At 38.2% G+C, this 19,279-nt stretch overlaps 1 protein-coding gene across 2 annotated transcripts in view; it reads left to right on the forward strand.

Moving 5' to 3' along the window:
* Positions 1-19,279, forward strand: part of THADA (THADA armadillo repeat containing) — a 312,115-nt gene that overhangs the window by 119,084 nt on the left and 173,752 nt on the right. The window contains exons 27-28 of one of the 2 annotated variants that reach the window (XM_058551342.1): positions 14,653-14,742; positions 16,098-16,229. In XM_058551342.1, the coding sequence (XP_058407325.1) occupies positions 14,653-14,742; positions 16,098-16,229 (222 nt within the window). The remainder of the gene's footprint in view (positions 1-14,652; positions 14,743-16,097; positions 16,230-19,279) is intronic. The other variant, XM_058551343.1, reaches the window with a different exon arrangement.

Below are 19,279 nucleotides of genomic sequence, written 5' to 3' on the forward strand. Positions count from 1 at the left end.
GAAATGTACACTGGAAATCACATCATATCTAGTTATGGACAGTGTTGTGTATTAATTGGGAGTATAACATTTGCCTGCTGACTGCTTGGTTTTTTGGTTTTTGTTTTTTTCCCTGGTAAATAAGCCTAGGCCTGAGTGTTCACAAACTTAAAAAAACATGGGTTCACAGGGGAAAAGGAAGCACTGAGCCTGAATAAGCACAAGTATACACACTGTCTTTTCTGGTTTGATTTACATGGGAGTTAGAGGTTTTTTGTATTTACTTTTTGGGGGGGAGGATGGTTAGGGGTATTGCAGTGTGTTAGTAAGATTCTCTTAATTTGAATACAGGAGAGACTTGAGACTTGTTAGACCAAATGGAATATCCGTGGTCCAGTGATCTCTGAAAATACTTTGTAAGAGCAGATGGATAGATTTTTAAAGATTCGTTTAGCTGGCAGTTTGCCTGCTCATCTACTCCCTTTAAAGTCAGTGGGTGGGCCTGGCTCAGTGCAGGGAAGTGGAAGCTCAGGTCAGGAACCTTAATCTAACCTGAGCAGGCTGATTGACAGCAGGGGAGAGATCGCTATCTGGCCCAATCATGGGGACATGAACTCCTTTGAAAAGTGGCCTGTCTGGGCCAGTGTCCTCTGCTCATTAAGTGGATGCCTGGCACAGGGATGGTTGGATTACCTGTGTAATAGAAACCCTTAAAAGTCTAGTGGCTAGATTGGGAAACAAGAGAGTTGAGTTCTGCACTTTCCCCCAACTTGTATTCTGATCTTGGGAAACTCGCTTAATTCCTCCGGGCATCGGTTTCCTCATCTGTAAAATTAAATGATTAGAGTAGTAGACCTTCTTGGAGAGTCCTTCTAGTTCTGTGTTCCTTGAAGTCTGGGACTCTGTTGGCACTTTCTGCTCGCTTTAATAATACCATTGGCAAATTAGTATTAGCCTTGATGAAAATGTCTATAAGGTTTAAAGTAGGAGCTTGAAAGAGTTAATTGAACAAATGTATTACAGGGATAGAAACCAAAAAGCTTATTTTGAAATATTGGACCTTATGCTAAATTAGGCTGTTATGTTAATGAGTAAAAGAGAAATCTCTAGGTGATTTCTTGTAGCATTTTGGATGAGGCAGCTTCAGCACTGTTTGAACTGTTTGCATGTTTAGTGCATGTGCTTGACTAGGATTCTAATGCTTATATAATGCTCTTTAGAATTACCAATAAGAGTTTCTTTAATCCTGTACATATCTTTAGAGTCAGGCTGTTGGGGATAGGACCCCTTTAGTTGTAAAGAAGACAGCCCATCCTTAATTGGGGCAAGATTTGTGAGGGAGTTCTAAGAAAACAGTAAGAAGGCAGTGGATATTTACTGAGTGTCTCCTGTGTGCTAGCACCATTCTAGGTGCTGGGCTTAGAGCAGAAACAAAAGTTTTTAGTCTCAAGGAGCTAACTTCCTAGTGAGAGAAGACAGACTTGAAACTTGTTTTAATAACACAACAGTAACTATTAATGTTATGGAAAAGATAAAACCACTGTTGTAGAGAATAGTGGGCCATGATGGATGGAGTGCGCTTCTTTAACTAGAGAGTTTGGAAAGATGGGAATAATAGGAAGTAAGGAGGTGGGGAGTGTGAAGAGGTGAGTTTCAGTTTGTCTTCCACAGCCTTTGAACTCTAAACTGTGCCTCTGAGCTCACAGAGGTGTATCAGGAGTTGTGCGTGCTAAGGATAAGAGGATGGTCAAACTGATGCCCACCCACCTCAACTGTGCTTCAACCAGAGCAGTTCTGGTTTTGTTTTGTTTTTTTGTTTTAAATATTGGGATTATATTTTTTAAAAAAGCGGTCTTTTGCTTTGAAGATTTGGAAAACAACTGCCTTGGAATAAACCAGTTATGTTCATTCTTGCCTCTTAATGCCTTAACTCTTATGTTTTAGCAGTTGTGATAGGCAGAATAATGACTCCCCAAAGACATCAAGTCCTAATCCCTGCAACCTGTAAATTTAACTTTCAAGGAAAAGGAGTCTTTGTAGATGTGATCAAATTAAAGATCTTGCAATGAGGTGATTATCTTGGATTATTTGGGTGAGCACTAATGCAAACACCGATAAGGGGGGGGGGGAGAGATTTGAGAGACAGAAAGAAGAAAGCAGTGTGACCACAGAGTCCGAGGTTGGAGTAGTGCAGCCACAAGCCAGGGAATGCCAGCAGCCACCAGAAGCTAGAAGAGGTGAGGATTGGATTCTCCCCTAGAGCCTCTGGAGGTGCCCTGCTGACATTTTGATTTTGGACCATTGATACTTATTTCAAATTTCTGGCCTCCAGATCCGTGAGAGAATAAATATAGTAGTTATGTTACATTGTGTGTTCCTTGTTATCAGCAGCTCTTTTATTTAGTATTACCTTTTCCACTGAGTCTAACTCAGTGCTTTGGATGTTATAACTGTATTCCAGGTACCTACTGATGCATAACAAACACCCCAAAACTTAGTGGCTTAAAATAGCAACAATGTGTTATTTCTCACAATTCTGTGGGTTGGCTGGGTTCAGCTGGGTGGTTCTTCTTCACCATGTGGTGTCATCTGGGATCACTTAGGTGGATGCATTCATCTGAGACCTCAGCTGGCGCTGGAATGATCAAGATGGCTTCACACTCTCATATCTGGAACCTCAACTGGGGTCATAAATGACTGTGGGCTGGTGAGGCCTTTTTCTAGCAGGGTAGTCAAGTCTTCAAAAGAGTGAATATAGAAGCTGCCATGCCTCTTGAAGCCTAAGGCAGACCTGGTACAGCATCACTTCCACTGCCTTCTGTTGATCAAAGAAGTCACAGGCTAGACTAGAGGCAAGGGGAAAGGAAATAGACCCTCCCTCTGGAAGGGAGGGAAACATGTACATATTGGGAGGGTAGGAGGAATTGCTGTTGGCCATCTTTGGAAACAGTCTACCACAAACTATTTAGAAAATGATTACTGAATTAACTATTGGAGGTAGACTGGTTCTGAGATTTTATAGACGATGGGATTCAACAAGAAATATTTTCTAAGAAAAAAATTTCTGGGACCTTGCTCACATGTGGTATTCAAGAGATGCGTGTTTACTGACCGACTGGCTGTGTTATGAGTGGGAATGTATTTTTGGGCCAGTGATTTCACAGGAGGAATGGCAAGGCACTTCCAGAACTAAGACCTTTCAATTCCCTCTCTGGATATAGTATAGTGATGGCTTATTTTTTGATTTGGGTGATTCTCCACCTGGAAAGCAGTTCCTGAAGGGAAGGATTAGAAAAGCATTTGACAAGTCCAAGAATTTTCATGGCTGTCTACAGAGGATAGGAAGGGAAATGAGACTGGCAGGTGACCTGGTCAGTCAAGTGCACCTAGAACAGTGGCCCTGAAGAAGATGCCTTTCCTTTAACTTCCTGCATGATTTTCCTGAAATTTAATAACAGGTCTTCCTGGTGGAACCATTGCAGTGATTACAAGTGCTTGTTGAGTGTGAGATTCTGACCCTGGGACCACTGACATCTCTTCTGTCCAATCACTCATTCTTTTTTAACCACTATGCTCTAGGGAGAAATGCTGGTGTCAGCCCCAGTCAGAGGTGGGGAGAGGATTCTAGGAACAGAGTCAGAGATGGTCCTCCTGGTGGGATTCCAAACCCAGATTTATTTTTTTATTGTTTCTATTTTATTAGTTGCATTTGATCATCCTTTGAAATGTGTGTGTATACTTTGTCTTCTTTGTGGGTTGTTTCCATTTGGGGTACTGTTTTTCTTAAGATGAGCTTGCTGTTTTTAATCAGCAATCACTGTGGTAAGGAGACATAGGCCCTTAGCTGATTTCTCTCCTCCGGGGTGGTTTTATAGGCCAGAATCTGGGGAGTAGCTAGGCTCTCATAGTTTATTAGGTTCCCATTTGAAATACGGACTGAAAACCTCCAGAATTTTGCCTTCAGCATTTGTTTTCATCTAATGACCAGGTTTATGGTGTTTGCTCCATGGCCTGTGAATAAGTCCTATTTTTTTAAAACTGGGCACAAGCTATGCCTTTGCTGCTGTTTACTATGCAGTTCCTTGCTCCTGCATGTTGTTGCTTGCCTTTTCTAGCTTTCTCTTTTTATACCTTTGTACATGACTCTGTTGATCACTGTTCCTGAGATGATTGAGAATGATAAGGGATATGTATGTAGGAATTGAGGGGTGAAGAGACCTTATTTTTACTTTTAATGTGTTTCACCAAATGCTTCTTTTCATTGCTTGATAGTTTTCATCGGGATGCTTTTGTGAGGCTCAGAAGCATGTGCTTCTGGCATTTCAACTTTTCATATGTGTGGCAGATCTTAGGACAGGGCCTCTAAGAGAAATAGAAACTTGATTCAGGTGAAGGTTTTTCTAGGCTGTGGGATGGCAGGCTGGAATCAAAGCCTACCAAAATGGCAAAAGCTCAGATGCTCTTAAAAACTAGACTCTCAGCATTACCAAGATTAGATGTGGAATGTGCAGACAGAGAGAAGCTCTGAACGTGGCTGGAGTAGGGACTGCCTTCCACACATGGTTTAGCCAAGATGCGGACGAGTCATTCTGGGTTGGTGTCTGGGTTAGAGCCCCAGACATATGAACAGAAGAGAAGCACAAAGAGTGTACCACACAGAAGCTCCTACATTAAAATGGGCTCAGATCAATATGAAACAGTGTTCTTGATATATTGTTAAGTGTAAAAGGCAGATTATAGAACAGTATATAAGGGGGAGAAAGGTGTAGATAGCCATCAAAACAGACTGGCAGCTGTCTTTGGGTGCTGAGTTGGAGGTGATTTTCAGATTTTTCTTTGCAGTGGTCTTTGTTATCTAATTTTTCCTCAATAAACAAGTAGCGCTAGAATAGTTTTTAAAAAGCTTTTAAAATAAAACAAAATGGTGCCAGGCAGGCGTTTTCATTCATTTGGGAAACCGGTCTTGCCTGCCTGCTTTGTTCTAGGCCCCGGCTGGTCTCTGGAGGAGTCAGGCAGAGGAGCGCCTTGGTGGAGCTCACAGCCACTCTGTGCTCCTGGCACCTTATTCTTGGTACTAGGCAAGCAGATTTCCTCAAGGATCTTCTGTGTTTCCCCAAGGGCCTCTCCTCGGTTGTGCCTGTGTAATTCTTGCCTGATGGGATGGGGAATAACTCACCTTTTGTATAGACTGACAGTCCCAAGGTTAAAGCTGCTTTATTCTCACCCTCTATCCTGGCTTGTTTGTTTTCATCTATGCCTGTTTTTTCCCATTCACAATTTTTGGTGGTTTCCTTTTGTCTTCCTAGGAGCTTGAACTTACAGAGGTTCAGTTTTTCCTTTTTAGTTATCACTTCTCTTGTTTTCGTAAAGTTGCTGGGCTAGTTTTTTGCCATATAGATAAATAGGTTTGAAATACCTGTCACTGGAGAATTTACCCCCCAGGGCTTGCTATATCTATGGAGGTAACCTGTCAGCCTGTTTGCTTATTTGGGTAAACTAGAATTGCAGTTTACAAACCAGTGAGACAAGCTTTATGTATTTTTGTTTAAGAAAATTTCAAGCCCTGGCAGGATGCTCAATTTATTAATTCAAATGATGATTCTGAATGTCCTTAGATACAGCTAATGACACACTTTAAAAAATTATTGATTTGTTACCATCTTAGTTATAATTCCTTTTCTCCTTGACTGTGTCAAGGACTCTGTCCTTCTGTTTTGCTTCATTTGCTCAGCAACTGTTTATTAGGCACTAGCTGTGAACTAATAAGCATCATACTTAGTATCTGAGATAATGTGGAAAAATAAGGTAGATATAGTTGGCCCATGCAGAATGTATAATCCAATGAGAGAAATAAGCAAGTACATAGGAACTCTCATGTATGATATGCTACAAGTGCTATGATGGGGAGATTATAGCTTATAGAGTAACACCAATAACAGGCAGCTAATCCAGATTTGAGACATCAGAGAAGGTGTCCTGGAAGAAGTTGGCCTAAGCCGCAAATTGAAGGATTATCTGGAGTTGGTCTGGGTTAGGGGAGAGGAGAAGTGTTCCTAGCAGAAAGTCCATTTGCCAAGATCTGGAGACTAGAAAGAGCATGGAATGTTGATAGAACCAAAAGAAATTTTATATGGCTGGCTTGTGAAGGTGGAGAGGCAAAAAATGGGTGGACAAGTGAATCAGATTAAGCGGATTTAGCTTGTATATCAGGCTAAGGAGTTTAGACTTTATCCTAAAAGCAGAAGGGAGCCATTAATCTCATAATGTCACATGATTAGATTTGTATTTTAGAAAGAGAATTCTTATCACAACAGAGAATTACAGAGAGGGAAGAGGTGAAGCAAAGAGATCAGGTGAGAGGCTGACACAATATCTAGGCAAGGATAATAGCAGTCAGACTTGGGGTGGCAGCAATGGAGATGGAGAGAAGTGGATTCAACAGATGCTCTGGAGGTAGAAACAGCAAGATTTGCCTGTTGATTTTATGCATGGAGAGTTTTGGGCTTGGGAGGTTGGGTAGGTAGGTAGTTAGGTATCAGTTGTGGGGGTACCAATCGTTGAGAGAAGAAAAAAAGGCATAAGGCATAGGTTTGAGATTAAAAATTCTATATTAGAATTTTTTCTTCTCTGGCTAATATTATTTATTCCTTCATTGCCAAAATATTTACCAGTCAACCAACATTTATATAGTATTGTGCTGTGTATCAAGAGAGATGCAAGGAAATACAGATACGATCGCTTACCTATAGATGTTTATGCTGTAGTTGAGGTGAACAGATACACGTTTAGAGAATGTCCATTGAGTTACCACATTTCTGCTCTTTCTCTAGTGTAGTCTGTCTGCTCTTGTTACATCTTTCTCCTGTTCAGAAATTTTCAATGCCTGTAAGAAACAGGTGAAGCTACTTCGTCTGGCATTCAAATTTCTAAAAAATTGTACTCCGTTCTACCTTTTCTACCTTCTCTTGTCATGGAGTCCTCTTTTCATCCAGCCAACTTATCTACCCATTTGGTTCTTGTACCTACCCACTCCCTCTATGCTGTCTTCTCTCCTTTTTAATCCATTCTTCTAATTTTTCAAGATTCATCTTGGTTTCCGTGGTTCCCACAAAACTTTCCCTAACCTCTCCAGCTCCCAATGATATCTTTTCCAACTCTATACTCTTATTGTGTCATTTATCTGACCCTTGCACTGGTTTGCCTTACATTCTTAGTTATATTCTATGTATATGCATTGTCTTCCTAACCAGATTTTAAGCTCCAAGAGCAGTGACTGTCTCACATTGTCTCATAGTATCTCCCATAGGACCTAGCACAGCGCTCAACATGAAGTATATAAGTATTTAGAAAAAATGTTTGCTACTTTCTTGAGAAAAATATGATCACATTTATAGTTTTGATTAGTTAGCAAGTGAGAGGTAATATTCGTGTGTTCCAGGATTCAGAGGAAGAGATTCAAATATGGACTAAAATGGTTCCATGACCTTGTCCATTTATTGATTGATTGATTGAAGTATAATTGTCATACAATATCCTATTAGTTTCAGGTGTACATCATAGTGATTTGATATTTTTATATATTACAAAATGATCACCATGTAAGTCTAGTTACCATCTGTCACCATACAAAGTTATCACAATATTATTGACTATTTTTCCTATGCTATACATTACATCCTTGTGAATTATTTATTTTATAACTGGAAGTTTGTACCTCTTAATCCCCTTCACCTATTTTGCCCACCCCCCAACTGGTAACCACTAGTTTGTTTACTGTATCTATGAGTCTATTTCTGTTTTGTTTTGTTTGTTCGTTTTGTTTCTTCGATTCCACATATAAGTGAAATCACACAGTATTTGTCTTTGTCTGACATTTCGCTTCACATAATACCCTCTGTGTTCATCCATGTTGTCACAAATGGCAATATTTCATTCTTTGTTAAGGCTGAGTAATATTCCATTGTGTATATATACACCACATCTTCTTTATCCATTCACCTCCTGATGGACACTTAGGTTGCTTCCATATCTTGGCTGTTGTAAATAATGCTGCAATGAATGTAGGGGTGCATATATCATTTTGAGTTAGTGTTTTCGTTTTCTTCGGGTAAATACCCAGAAGTAGAATTGCTGGATCATATGGTAGTTCTATTTTTAATTTTTTGAGGAACCTTCATACTGTTTTACATAGTGGCTGCACCAATTTACATTCCCACCAACAGCATACAAGGGTTCCCTTTTCTTCACATCGTCATCAGCACTTATCATTTTTTGTCTTTTTGATAATAGCCATTCTGACAAGTGTGAGGTGGTGTCTCTTTGTGGTTTTGATTTGCATTTCCCTGATGATTGGTGATGTTGAGCATCTTTTCATGTGCCTGTTGGCCATCTGGATGTCTTCTTTGGAAAAATGTCTATTCAAGTCCTCTGCCCATTGACCTTTTAAAATAAGACTAGATTACAGACCTATATGGGCAGCCCAAAACCTATGAACTGCCTCCACATAGAGGTACTGTTACAAATGGTGATTCTCCACTCAGTATAACCATAAAATGTAGTTATTGGTTACTTGAGGGCTGGAATTAATATATTAGCATCCTAAATTCTGGATTCAAGATGCTGTAGACCTTTTGGTGTAGTTGAGAATTGGGGTGAGTGAAGTTTGAATAAGCCCCTTAGATCTGATATTTTCCTATGCCATACCTCTTTAGGCTCTGTTTTTTAATACACAGGAATTGTTAATATTGCGTTTCCTTCAGGCAGCACTCAATAAATATTTAGCCAAGTCTTTAGTAGTCCTTGTTGATGGAGAGTTGAGAGGATGCTACCCAGCAAGGACATGGAGCTCAACTCTTCGGTGTTTGCAGTGAATTGCAGCCCTGGCCTTTTAGATGAGCGGAACCAGAAATAGGGTCAACATTTTCTCAACAATATCTTGGAACCTAAGAATGCTAGAATAGAAAGACATCTCCTGTATGCTCAGAGTACCTGAGCAAGGTCAAAATTCTTCTTAGAAAATAATTTCAGTTTTTCTTAAACCCTGACAGATGTACAGTTGATGCTTCAAAGTCCTACACCATTAAGCATAGAAACGATAATTTTAACAGAATGCTTTTAAAAGATGTAGTCAAAACCCACCAAGCTATTAAGAACAGTTAGTTAAAACATTCACCAAATGTTTAACTTTGAGTAATGTACCTTCTTCATATATCCTCCAAGATAGACTAGTTGGTAAATGTTTCCCAGGGTAGCTGAATAAGAATTCGCCGTTTGAGACAATTAGCTTTAATTCAAGTAAAACAATGACTTTAATTTTAGAATAGTATTTCCATAACCCTTTTCTCTGGCAGTGTTGTGGACAGCAGAGCCAGTTATTTTTCTATGCAATTTCTAGATCATGGTAATACAATCATAAGGTCTGCTTAAGTGAGAATACTTGTTTTTCTGACTCCCCCAGGTGATATCAGGCCATTAAGGAATGACTTAACTCCCCTAGAAATTAGTAACCGATTCCTCAAGAAGATGTTTCCAGGTTTTGTGGTAGAGATGGAGAGATTCTGTATGGGCAAGCATACTCAGGGATCCCATTGCTGAACTTACACAGTTTTACCTTTAAGTGATTACACTAAAAATGGAAACTGATGTCCTTGGCTAGTTTTGCTTGGAGCCAGTAAAGAATGTAACAATGGCCTGTAGTGGGATGGTTTTGCCTTCTCCCTGTGTAAAACATTGACCCTGCAAAACCCAAGTGTGCAACTTATTAACAAGGAAATTTACATATGTCATAGTTTATAACAGCAAGAAACTGGTAACAACCAAAAGGCCTATCATTAGGGATTAAGTCAGTTACGTTCAGCCATACGGTGGATTACTCCGCAGCTGTTAAATGGAAAGAAATAGATCAATGTTGCCTGATAGTGAATGATTTCACAGATATAGTTTAGATGAAAAAAAATCAAGGTGCACAGCAGTCTATATAATATGCATATTTATGGAGGGAAAAAGCCAAACTAAAAGTATGTACTTGTATGCGCTAAATTTTTTTTTTTTTAAAGATTTTATTTATTTATTTATTTTCCCCCCAAAGCCCCAGTGGATAGTTGTGTGTCATAGCTGCACATCCTTCTAGTTGCTGTATGTGGGACGTGGCCTCAGGATGGCCAGAGAAGCAGTGCGTCGGTGTGTGCCCGGGATCCGAACCCGGGCCGCCAGCAGCGGAGCGCGAGCACCTAACCGCTAAGCCACGGGGCTGGCCGGCGCTAAATTTTTTAAAAAGAAAGCTAAGATGCTTTTGCATAGTTTTCTATAAGGAGGGCCACTGAGGGGTCTAATTGTGTTTAACATTTGCATTTATTATTTTTTTACATAAAAATATCTAATAAAATGAGCACATTTTAAAGAAAATGTCCAATAAATGTTCAATAAATTTGTAATTTGGAATGGAGTAAGGACTTTCTCTGTTTTAAAAAAATTTTGATTTTACTGAATATGAAATAGGTACAAAAGAAAACTTATGCAGTGTGCATAAGATTTAAAGAGTAACTATGCAACAAACACTTTTGGATTCACCACCTAGCTTAAGAAATGGAACATTACTTTTGAAGCCCCTTATATGTTCCTTCCTAATCCCATTTCCTTTCTGTCTCCCTTGGAGAGAAGTGATTACTTCTCTCAATTTTGTTTTTATTTATTCCTTTGCTTTTCATTTCTTTATCACATAAATTTGTTTCCCTAAGCAATATACTATTTAGTGGTGCTTTGTTGTAAACTTTATATAGAAGGATTATATTGCATATATTCTTCTGTAACTTGCTTTTTTCACTTAGCAATATGTTCCTGAGATTCATTTGTGTTGTTGCGTGTGTCTGTAGTTCACTACTGTACATTATTCCATTGTGTGAGTATACCACAGTTTATTCGCTCCACTGTTGGTGGACATAGGGCTGCTATGCATATGCTTGTACCAGCCTTCTGCTGCCAATGTCCAAGAGTTTATTAGGTCATTTACCTAGTAATATCATTTCTGAGTCACTGGGTAAAAACATCTGTGGCCTTCAAGAAAATGCCATATTATTTTTCAAAATTGTTGTAGTAATTTTTCATTTCCATCAACAGTGGCTGAAAATTCCAGTACTTGGTATTGTCAAACTTTTTAATCTTTGCCAATTTGAGGATATAAAGTGGTCTGTCAGTATAGTTGAACATCTTTTCTTATGTTTATTGGCCACTAATGTTTATCTTCTGTGAATTGTATTTTGATAGGTTTTGTCCATTTTTGTATTGAGTTATTTGCCTTGTACTTACTGATTCACTGGAGTTCTTCATATATTCTGAATACTAATTATGTAATTCTCAGTTACATGTATTACAAATTTTCTCCTCATTTTTGGCTTGTCAAATAAAAATTTTTACTTTTAATTTTTAAAAAACTTCTTATGGGAATTTTTAACATAAAGTGAAAAGACTAGTTTAACTAACCCCTGTATATCCATCACTCAACTTCAACAAGTATGAACATTTTGCTGATCTTAATTTATCCATTTCTTGCCCTCCCAAAAAGGAGGTCACAGACACCATATCATTTTTTCTGTAAATACTTAAGTATGCATTACTGATTGATAAGAGAATTTAAAAAGAAACACCACTGTGCTGTTATCACATCTAACAAAGTTAATAATTCCTTAATATTCAAATTTTCCTAATTGTCTTAGAAATGTCTTTTTATAGTTGGTTTGTTAGACTCAGGATCCAAACAAGATCCACATGTTGCATTTAATCATTTTTAGTTTCATAGTCTTTTAAGTCTCTTAGTCTCTTAAATCTCTTTTATTCCATAACATTTCATACTTCTCCTCAGCCAAAAATACTTTGTGCATATATTATTTTGTATTTTTCTTTGTTTTTTTGTGTACAAAATTTAAAAATATATATTAACTGATGTAGTTGTATGCATCAATTTTTGCTACTAGTTGATGCTTTTTGCATCTTGTTCAATAAATTCTATTCTCTATAGTCTTTTAAAGAGTTTAGCAGTTTTACTTTTTACTTCTAAGTCTGGAATTTAATTTTGTATATAGTAGAAGGTTAAAGTCCAATTTTAATTTTGTCCGTGTGGATAATTAGTTATCATAGCACCTATGATCTTTGTAGTACTATCGCCTGCAGTACCGGCTCTTTCATAAATCAAGTTTTCATGTATGTGTGTGTGTGTTGCTATGCTCTCTATTCTATTTCATTGGTCTGCTTGTCACCACAGTGTCGTAATTACTAAAGTTTTATATTATTTCTAGCTACCAATTGGTAGCTAGATTGGGTGAGTCCTCCAACCTTGTTCTTCAAGATTGTCTTTGCTATTCTTGGCCATTGGTGCATCTTATATGTATTTTAGATTTTGGTTGTACAGTTACACACACACACAATTACTATTTTTATTGCAATTGCATTGAACTTGGGGAGAATTTCATCTATATAATATTGAATCTTCTTACCCATGAACATGGTACATCTCTCCTATTTAAGGTGTATATCTTTTCTTACAGCATCTCCCTATTAAAAATATGATACACCAATGTAGAAAAGAAGAACCTTGACCTCTACCTCACACCATGCACAAAAATTAATTTGAAATGGGTCATAGATCTCAACATAAAAGCTAAAACTATAGAACTTCTAGAAGAAAACAGAATATCTTTGTGATGTTGGGATAGGCAGAGATTTCATTGGCCATAGAAAGTATGAATCATAAAAGAAAAAAAATGATCCAATTATTGGACTTCATCAAAATTTTAAAACTTCTCATCAAAAGTTATTATTAAGAAAATAAATTGGCAAGGCACAGACTAGGAGAAAGTGCATGCATTGCATATATATGGCAAAGGAAACAAGCAATTTAATTTAAAAATGGGCAAAATATTGGATAGATACTTCACAAAAGGCCATACCAATGACCTAAGCACATGAAAATCTTTAACATCATTAGTCATCAAGGAAATGCAAATCAAAATAACAGGAAGATACCTCTACATACCCACTAGAGTGGCTAAAATGGAAAAAGATGAAAAAACAAAGACAATAGCAAATGTTGGAAAGGATGTAGAGCTACTAGAACTCTTATTGTTTTGGGGAATGTAAAATGCTATAATTATTTTGGAAAACTGTCAGTTTCCTAAAATGTTAAACATACTCCAGTTTTATTCTCAGATATTTATCTAAGAGAAATGAAAACATATGTCCACAAAAAACCTTGTATAAGAATGGTCATAGCAGCTTTATTCATGATAGCCAACACGTGGAAACAGTCCGTGTCTGTCAAGAGGAGAATGGCTAAACAAACTTTGTATTTTCATACAATGGAATACTACTCAACAAAAAAAGAATCAAACTATTGATACATCGAATAACATGGATGAATCTGATAAACATTTTATGCTGAGTGAAAAAAGCCAGACACAAAAAATTATGTAATGTTGTTACATTTATATGAAATTCTAGAATAGACAAAAACCAAAGTGTGATGATAGAAATCAAGTCATCATTGGGGATTAGAAGTTGGAGATTGGGAGTTGACTAGGAAGGGGCACAAGGGAACTTTCTGAGATGATGGAAAGTTTCTAAGTCTTCATAGGAATGTGGATTACATGAATGTATGCATTTGTGAAAATGGATTAAATGTTAACACTAAAGATTTGAGCATTTCACTGTGTGTAAAATATACCTTAATTTATAAAAAATAAGATAGTTCGGGGCTCCATTAGTAGGAGGATACATCTAGAGTTGATAAGAGGGGTCAAGTTAGGGAATATTTATGCCACTCCTTCAGAATAGTTCTTTAATAGTTATGCAGACAAAATTTTTACTAAATGCTATATTTAGCTTGAAATTTTTGGTCACTTGTACAGTCTGAGGAACTATTTTTAGCATCTTGTCAGAGTTCAAGAGTAGTTTATAAAGATGGAAAAGGTAATCCTCACAGATGTCAGCTGGGATTACATCTCTAGAACCTCACACACCAAGTCTGTATTTCTGATAACCATTCTCCAGACCAGCGGGTCTCAACTAGGGATCTTTTTTGCCTCAGAGTACATTTCGCAATGTCCAGAGACATTTTTGATCGTTATGACTGTAGAGAAGGTGTCGTACTACTGGCATCTAGTGGGTAGAAGCTACGGAGGCTGCTAAACATTCTACAACGCATGGGATAGCCCCTCACAACAAAGAATTAAATTATCTGGTCCAGAATGTCATTGCTGCCAACTTTGAGAAACCTTGTTCTAGACCTGGCCTTATTACTGAAGCTGAGACGGTCTTAGTCAATCACATGTTGACTATATTCATAGTCCAAATCAATTGTGGAAACTTGGCATTTTCACAAATTACATAGTTCCTCCCTGACAGAATTTAATATCAAATATTTGTAAATATACGTAATCTTAAATTTTGAGATAAAATTCCATGCATTAAGAGCACTTCCAAAATCAAAATTAAATGTATTGTTTCTATTGATTTTTAAATTATTCAGATGTAGGTTTTGTTCTTAACTTTATTTCATTAAATATTCAAACAAATGACCTTAGTTATCTTTCTTTAAGAAAATAAATGAATAAAAAGGCTTTATTATCAAATCGGAGGAAATAAATGATAGTAATTTATCTTTTTTTTCCCCTCCCTCCACAGAATGACAGGGAGCGAATTTTTCTCTCGTTTCCCGGAACTCTATCCCTTTCTCCTCAAGCAGTTGGAAGCTGTAGCCAATACTGTGGAAAGGTAAGAAGAGAAGAGGGTGGGGCAAAGTGAAATCAGGGATGTGAATTACTTTATTAATTGAGATTTTCCCTCCACGCAACAGTTTTAATTAACTCCTTCCTTGTAACATAGATAGATTTTTTATTTTTATTTTTTTTTAATAATTTTATTTATTTATTTTCCCCCAAAGCCCCAGCAGATAGTTGTATGTCATAGTTGCACATTCTTCTAGTTGCTGTATGTGGGACGCGGCCTCAGCATGGCTGGAGAAGCGGTGCGTCGGTGCGCGCCCGGGATCCGAACCCGGGCCGCCAGCAGCGGAGCACGCACACTTAACCACTAAGCCACTGGGCCGGCCCTAGATAGATTTTTTAACAAGTGCTTTTTTATTACATCATGTTGCCTAACTCTCTATAGTAGATTTGTACCTGAGAAGTTGTATAAAATCTTGTTTTTGTATTATAGTTTATATTTTTAAAATCCTGTTTTTTATTAAATTTTATCAAATTTAATAGTTTTTGAAACACATGGTGATTTCTTCTGTAAAGAATCATTTTCTTCCTACTATATTTAAAAAAATCTGTGTTTACATGTTGTTTGCTTTAATGTACACCTGTCATTTTTTATTACTGACCTGTTACAGCAGATCATTGTGAAACTGCCGCAATTAACTGACTAATATGGTCACCTCTTATCAGACATGGTACTTGATCTACCTGAGCAAACATGGCCAGTGACCCTAGAAACACAAAATAAAGCCGTTAAGAGGACTTTCAGTCTGATCAGGGCAGATAGAAAAGTTCACCATTATCTCTTAATCACGTTCTGTAGCTAGTAGTGGAATTTTGGTATGGACATCTTAGAACATGTGCTTTTTTATTCTTTCAGCAATTTTTGCACTTGGTATGAATTTATACTAATTATAATGGGAAAATAAAATAACATCAATGAATTTTACTTCTGCTTATGATACATTTCCTCATATTAGTAATTTGTGCCGACAGGCTTTTTTGGCCCAAGTAAGTGACTGTCCATGCTTTCTTAAGTACATTTGGATGTTGAAAGTTTTGCATAGCATGTTGTGGAACAGGCACCACTCTACTGTATGAACAGCTCAAATCAGAACAGCAGACTTGATTATCAAATGATTAGCTTTGAGGAGAGAATCGCATGTAAAAGCCCAAACCTGATTGCCAGTAGTTCCTCCTTATTTGCACATTCGGAATATACGAAGTGAATGAAGGGAAAAAAAGAAAACTATCCCTTGATCATAGAGAGTCTCACTTTATATACATATTTATTTAATGAGAAAAATGTTTAAGATAGTACCTCACCTCTTAAATTTTAATCTTTTATGTACAATAATTTTTTTTCAGTGGTACAGGAGAACTAAACCGACACCCAAGCATGTTTCTCTTACTGTTGGTGTTGGGGAGACTCTACCCTTCCCCGATGGACGGCACCTATTCTGCTCTCAGCCTGGCCCCTTTTATTCCCTTCATTATGAGGTAGCGTATGCTTCATGGAAATAATAGGGGTGGGCATGGGTTCTTTATGGGGGTATTTCATCTTGTTCTTATGTCATAAATTATAGATTTTTTTACTTTGGGACAGGTCTTGTGAAAGCAGGGGCTTGGGGTTTATTGCCGTTGCCCCCAACTAGTCTCCAATGTTTCAGAGGAAAGTGCTTATATGGTGGATGCAGGAGCTCGTATCTCCTGTTTAAGTAATGTTTCTGTGGAGCCCTGCCTGCTAATGGATGTGTAGTGATGACTGGAGATACCCCCTTTTGAAAAACACAGCCTGGATGTTTGCATTATCCCTGTGTTGGGCCTAGCCAACATGGGGCAGGGTTGGTCCTCGCATATATCCCCAGTCCAGGGACTCAGGAGGACAACTGGCTCCTCACTCCAGAGGAGTTTGCTAGTGGGTACGAGGGGTAGCATCTAGATAGCAATCCTGTGTAGCAGGAGTTCACTTCCCACTCATCTTCTCTTTCAAGCTTGGAGTACCTTAGAAAGGGCCATGCATACATTTGTGCATGGAAGCACATGCTAACAGGCTTTTCTGCTTCTTGGGCCTATTATCCCTTTCTCTGTTACATTTTTTGAGGCATTTGCCAACTTCTGATCGCCTTTTTCATTTTAGATCAAAGGCCTCAATAGATAGGCCTCCAAAAAGTATTGAAATTTTCTTATGAAATATTTCAGATACCCTGTCATATTAGTTAGCTTTTACCTGTCTGCTTATCTCTTGACAAAACAGCACCTTCATTTTTATGAGTATCTACCAAAAATTGAAATAGACTTACAGCAGAAGGATAAAATATACTAAACTCAAGAGAGTGTGTTGTTTATGTGGTGTCCTGGACTCCACTTCCTGGTTTCATAGAGCTGACTTATGCATTTTAATGTGAGAAACCATTAAACACGAGATTCTGGCATGTGATTGCTGTAGCCATTTGTTTGTGCCAAGCCCTGGCTGTGGCTGTGTTATCTGCGATCAGAGATGACTCACTCAGATTGGTTTTGTTTCCTGATACACAAATTTACCGGTCTCCCTTATCCAGCATTTGGTGATTCATTTTAGGAATTTGGGTTGTAAATTTTACTTTCAGGAGCAGTTAAAAATTGTACTTTCACATATAAATGGAAAGAACTAAAAAATGTAAAGAAAGTTGGTGGGAAGGGGGAAGGCACATGCACAGAGTAACAGTGTGCGTTAGAAACAGAGACACGCTTTAGCACTTGGTCATCCTGTGTTGAGAACATTCAGTTTGTGGAAGTTTATTACTAATCAATCTGTTATGTGTTGCATCCTAGTAACCAGAAATTACTACATTGAAAGTGTCCTTCCTAACTGTTATTTATTAGTTTACATATAATCAGAATGCTCATATTACTAATTATATTCAGAGCACTTATTACATATAACAAAGATTGCTTTAATATAGAAGATTTAAATATTGCCTTAAAAGCCAGTGTACTTAGCACATCATTTTTTTAAATTCAGAAGGCACAAAATAAGTGTACAATTATCCTGTCTTTCCACTGAAAATGCCTTGGTCAGTAGTTGCTTTCTACTTGAATAAAGATTCATACAGCACCACCACCAGCAGAAGTGCCACAATTGATTCCTTAAAGTGTCAATAGGCTCTGATTTATTGAATGTCCATGTGTCTTATAGAACAGTGTTTCTCAAACTTTAAGAGGTAAACATCTCGCTTGGGAATCTCATAAATTCTGATTCTGTATGTCTGAGTGGGGCCTGAGAGTCTGCATTTCAAACCAACTTTGGGGTAATGCTAATGCTACTAACCCTGTAGATCACACTGAGCAGCAAGATTAAATTTGGAATATTAAACTTAAACATTATCAGAATCATACACACACACAGATGATTTTAATAAACTAGACAGTAGTAGGGTCATACTTGGTACTTGGTTAGGCCATTTAGGGGGTATATAAGAAGTAGATTTTGGGGCCGGCCCAGTGGCGCAAGCGGTTAAGTGCGTGCGCTCCTCTGTGGCAGCCCCGAGTTCGCTGGTTCGGATCCCGGGTGCACACCGGCACACCGCTTGTCAGGCCACGCTGTGGCAGGCGTCCCATATAAAGTGGAAGAAGATGGGCATGGATGTTAGCTCAGGGCCAGTATTCCTCAGCAAAAAGAGGAGGATTGGCAGATGTTAGCTCAGGGCCGATCTTCCTCACAAAAAAAAAAAAAAGAAGTAGATTTTGACCCAGGAATGCAGAGAACAAGCAAGAAAGTATTCTGAGCAGAGAGGTCGGTAGGACGGAGACCAGGCTTTGTTGAGCCCTGACTGTTTGCCAGGCACTAAACTGGGCATCTTGCTTACAATGACTTTGAGAGGAGGTGTTATTACCCTCATTTTCCTGTTGAGGAAATTGAGGTTTAGAGAGTGAGTCAGTTATAGAGCTGGAATATGAAACCAAGAGTATAAAGCTTGTCAAGAAGGTTGGGTGTCCTCTTTCTATTATACCAAAATAACCAGCTCCCTTTTGTGTAGCCAAGAGCTGTAGCTACACTGAGTAGGCCCTGAAATTCACGCTACTAGGAGAGATGAGGAGCCTATATTCAGAGTCAGTGGATCTGAGTACAGGCTGTTTTCTGGATATAGAAGTCATGTCCCCACTAGCAGCGGGATCTGCTTCTTACTTTGCTTTTCCAGTAGTGAGGGTGGCTTCCTTGGATGCAGCCATTCTCTCAGGCTCACGTCTGTGGGGTCATTCGCTGGGGTAAAGGGGTTGGTCAGTGGCCAGGTATAGAGGAAGGCTGGCTTTTCTTCTTTGACAGTCTTCTGTGGTGCAGTGGTAGGACCCTAGGCTTAGAGTTAGAAAACCCAGTTTTGGGTTTCATCAGCCTATTACAGGGACACCCATGTGCTACCCTAAAATGTTCACAGTCACACTAGGCAGATGAACTGTAAACAGATTATTTTAAAATAGTGAATTTGATAAAACTACGTTTTGACTTAAATTACTTCTGAGAAACTTATTCATGAAGAAAGTGTAAGATTAATCATAAAACCTGTATCATT

Source organism: Diceros bicornis, chromosome 12 (genome assembly GCF_020826845.1).
Source record: "Diceros bicornis minor isolate mBicDic1 chromosome 12, mDicBic1.mat.cur, whole genome shotgun sequence".
In the NCBI taxonomy this organism is placed as follows: domain Eukaryota; kingdom Metazoa; phylum Chordata; class Mammalia; order Perissodactyla; family Rhinocerotidae; genus Diceros; species Diceros bicornis.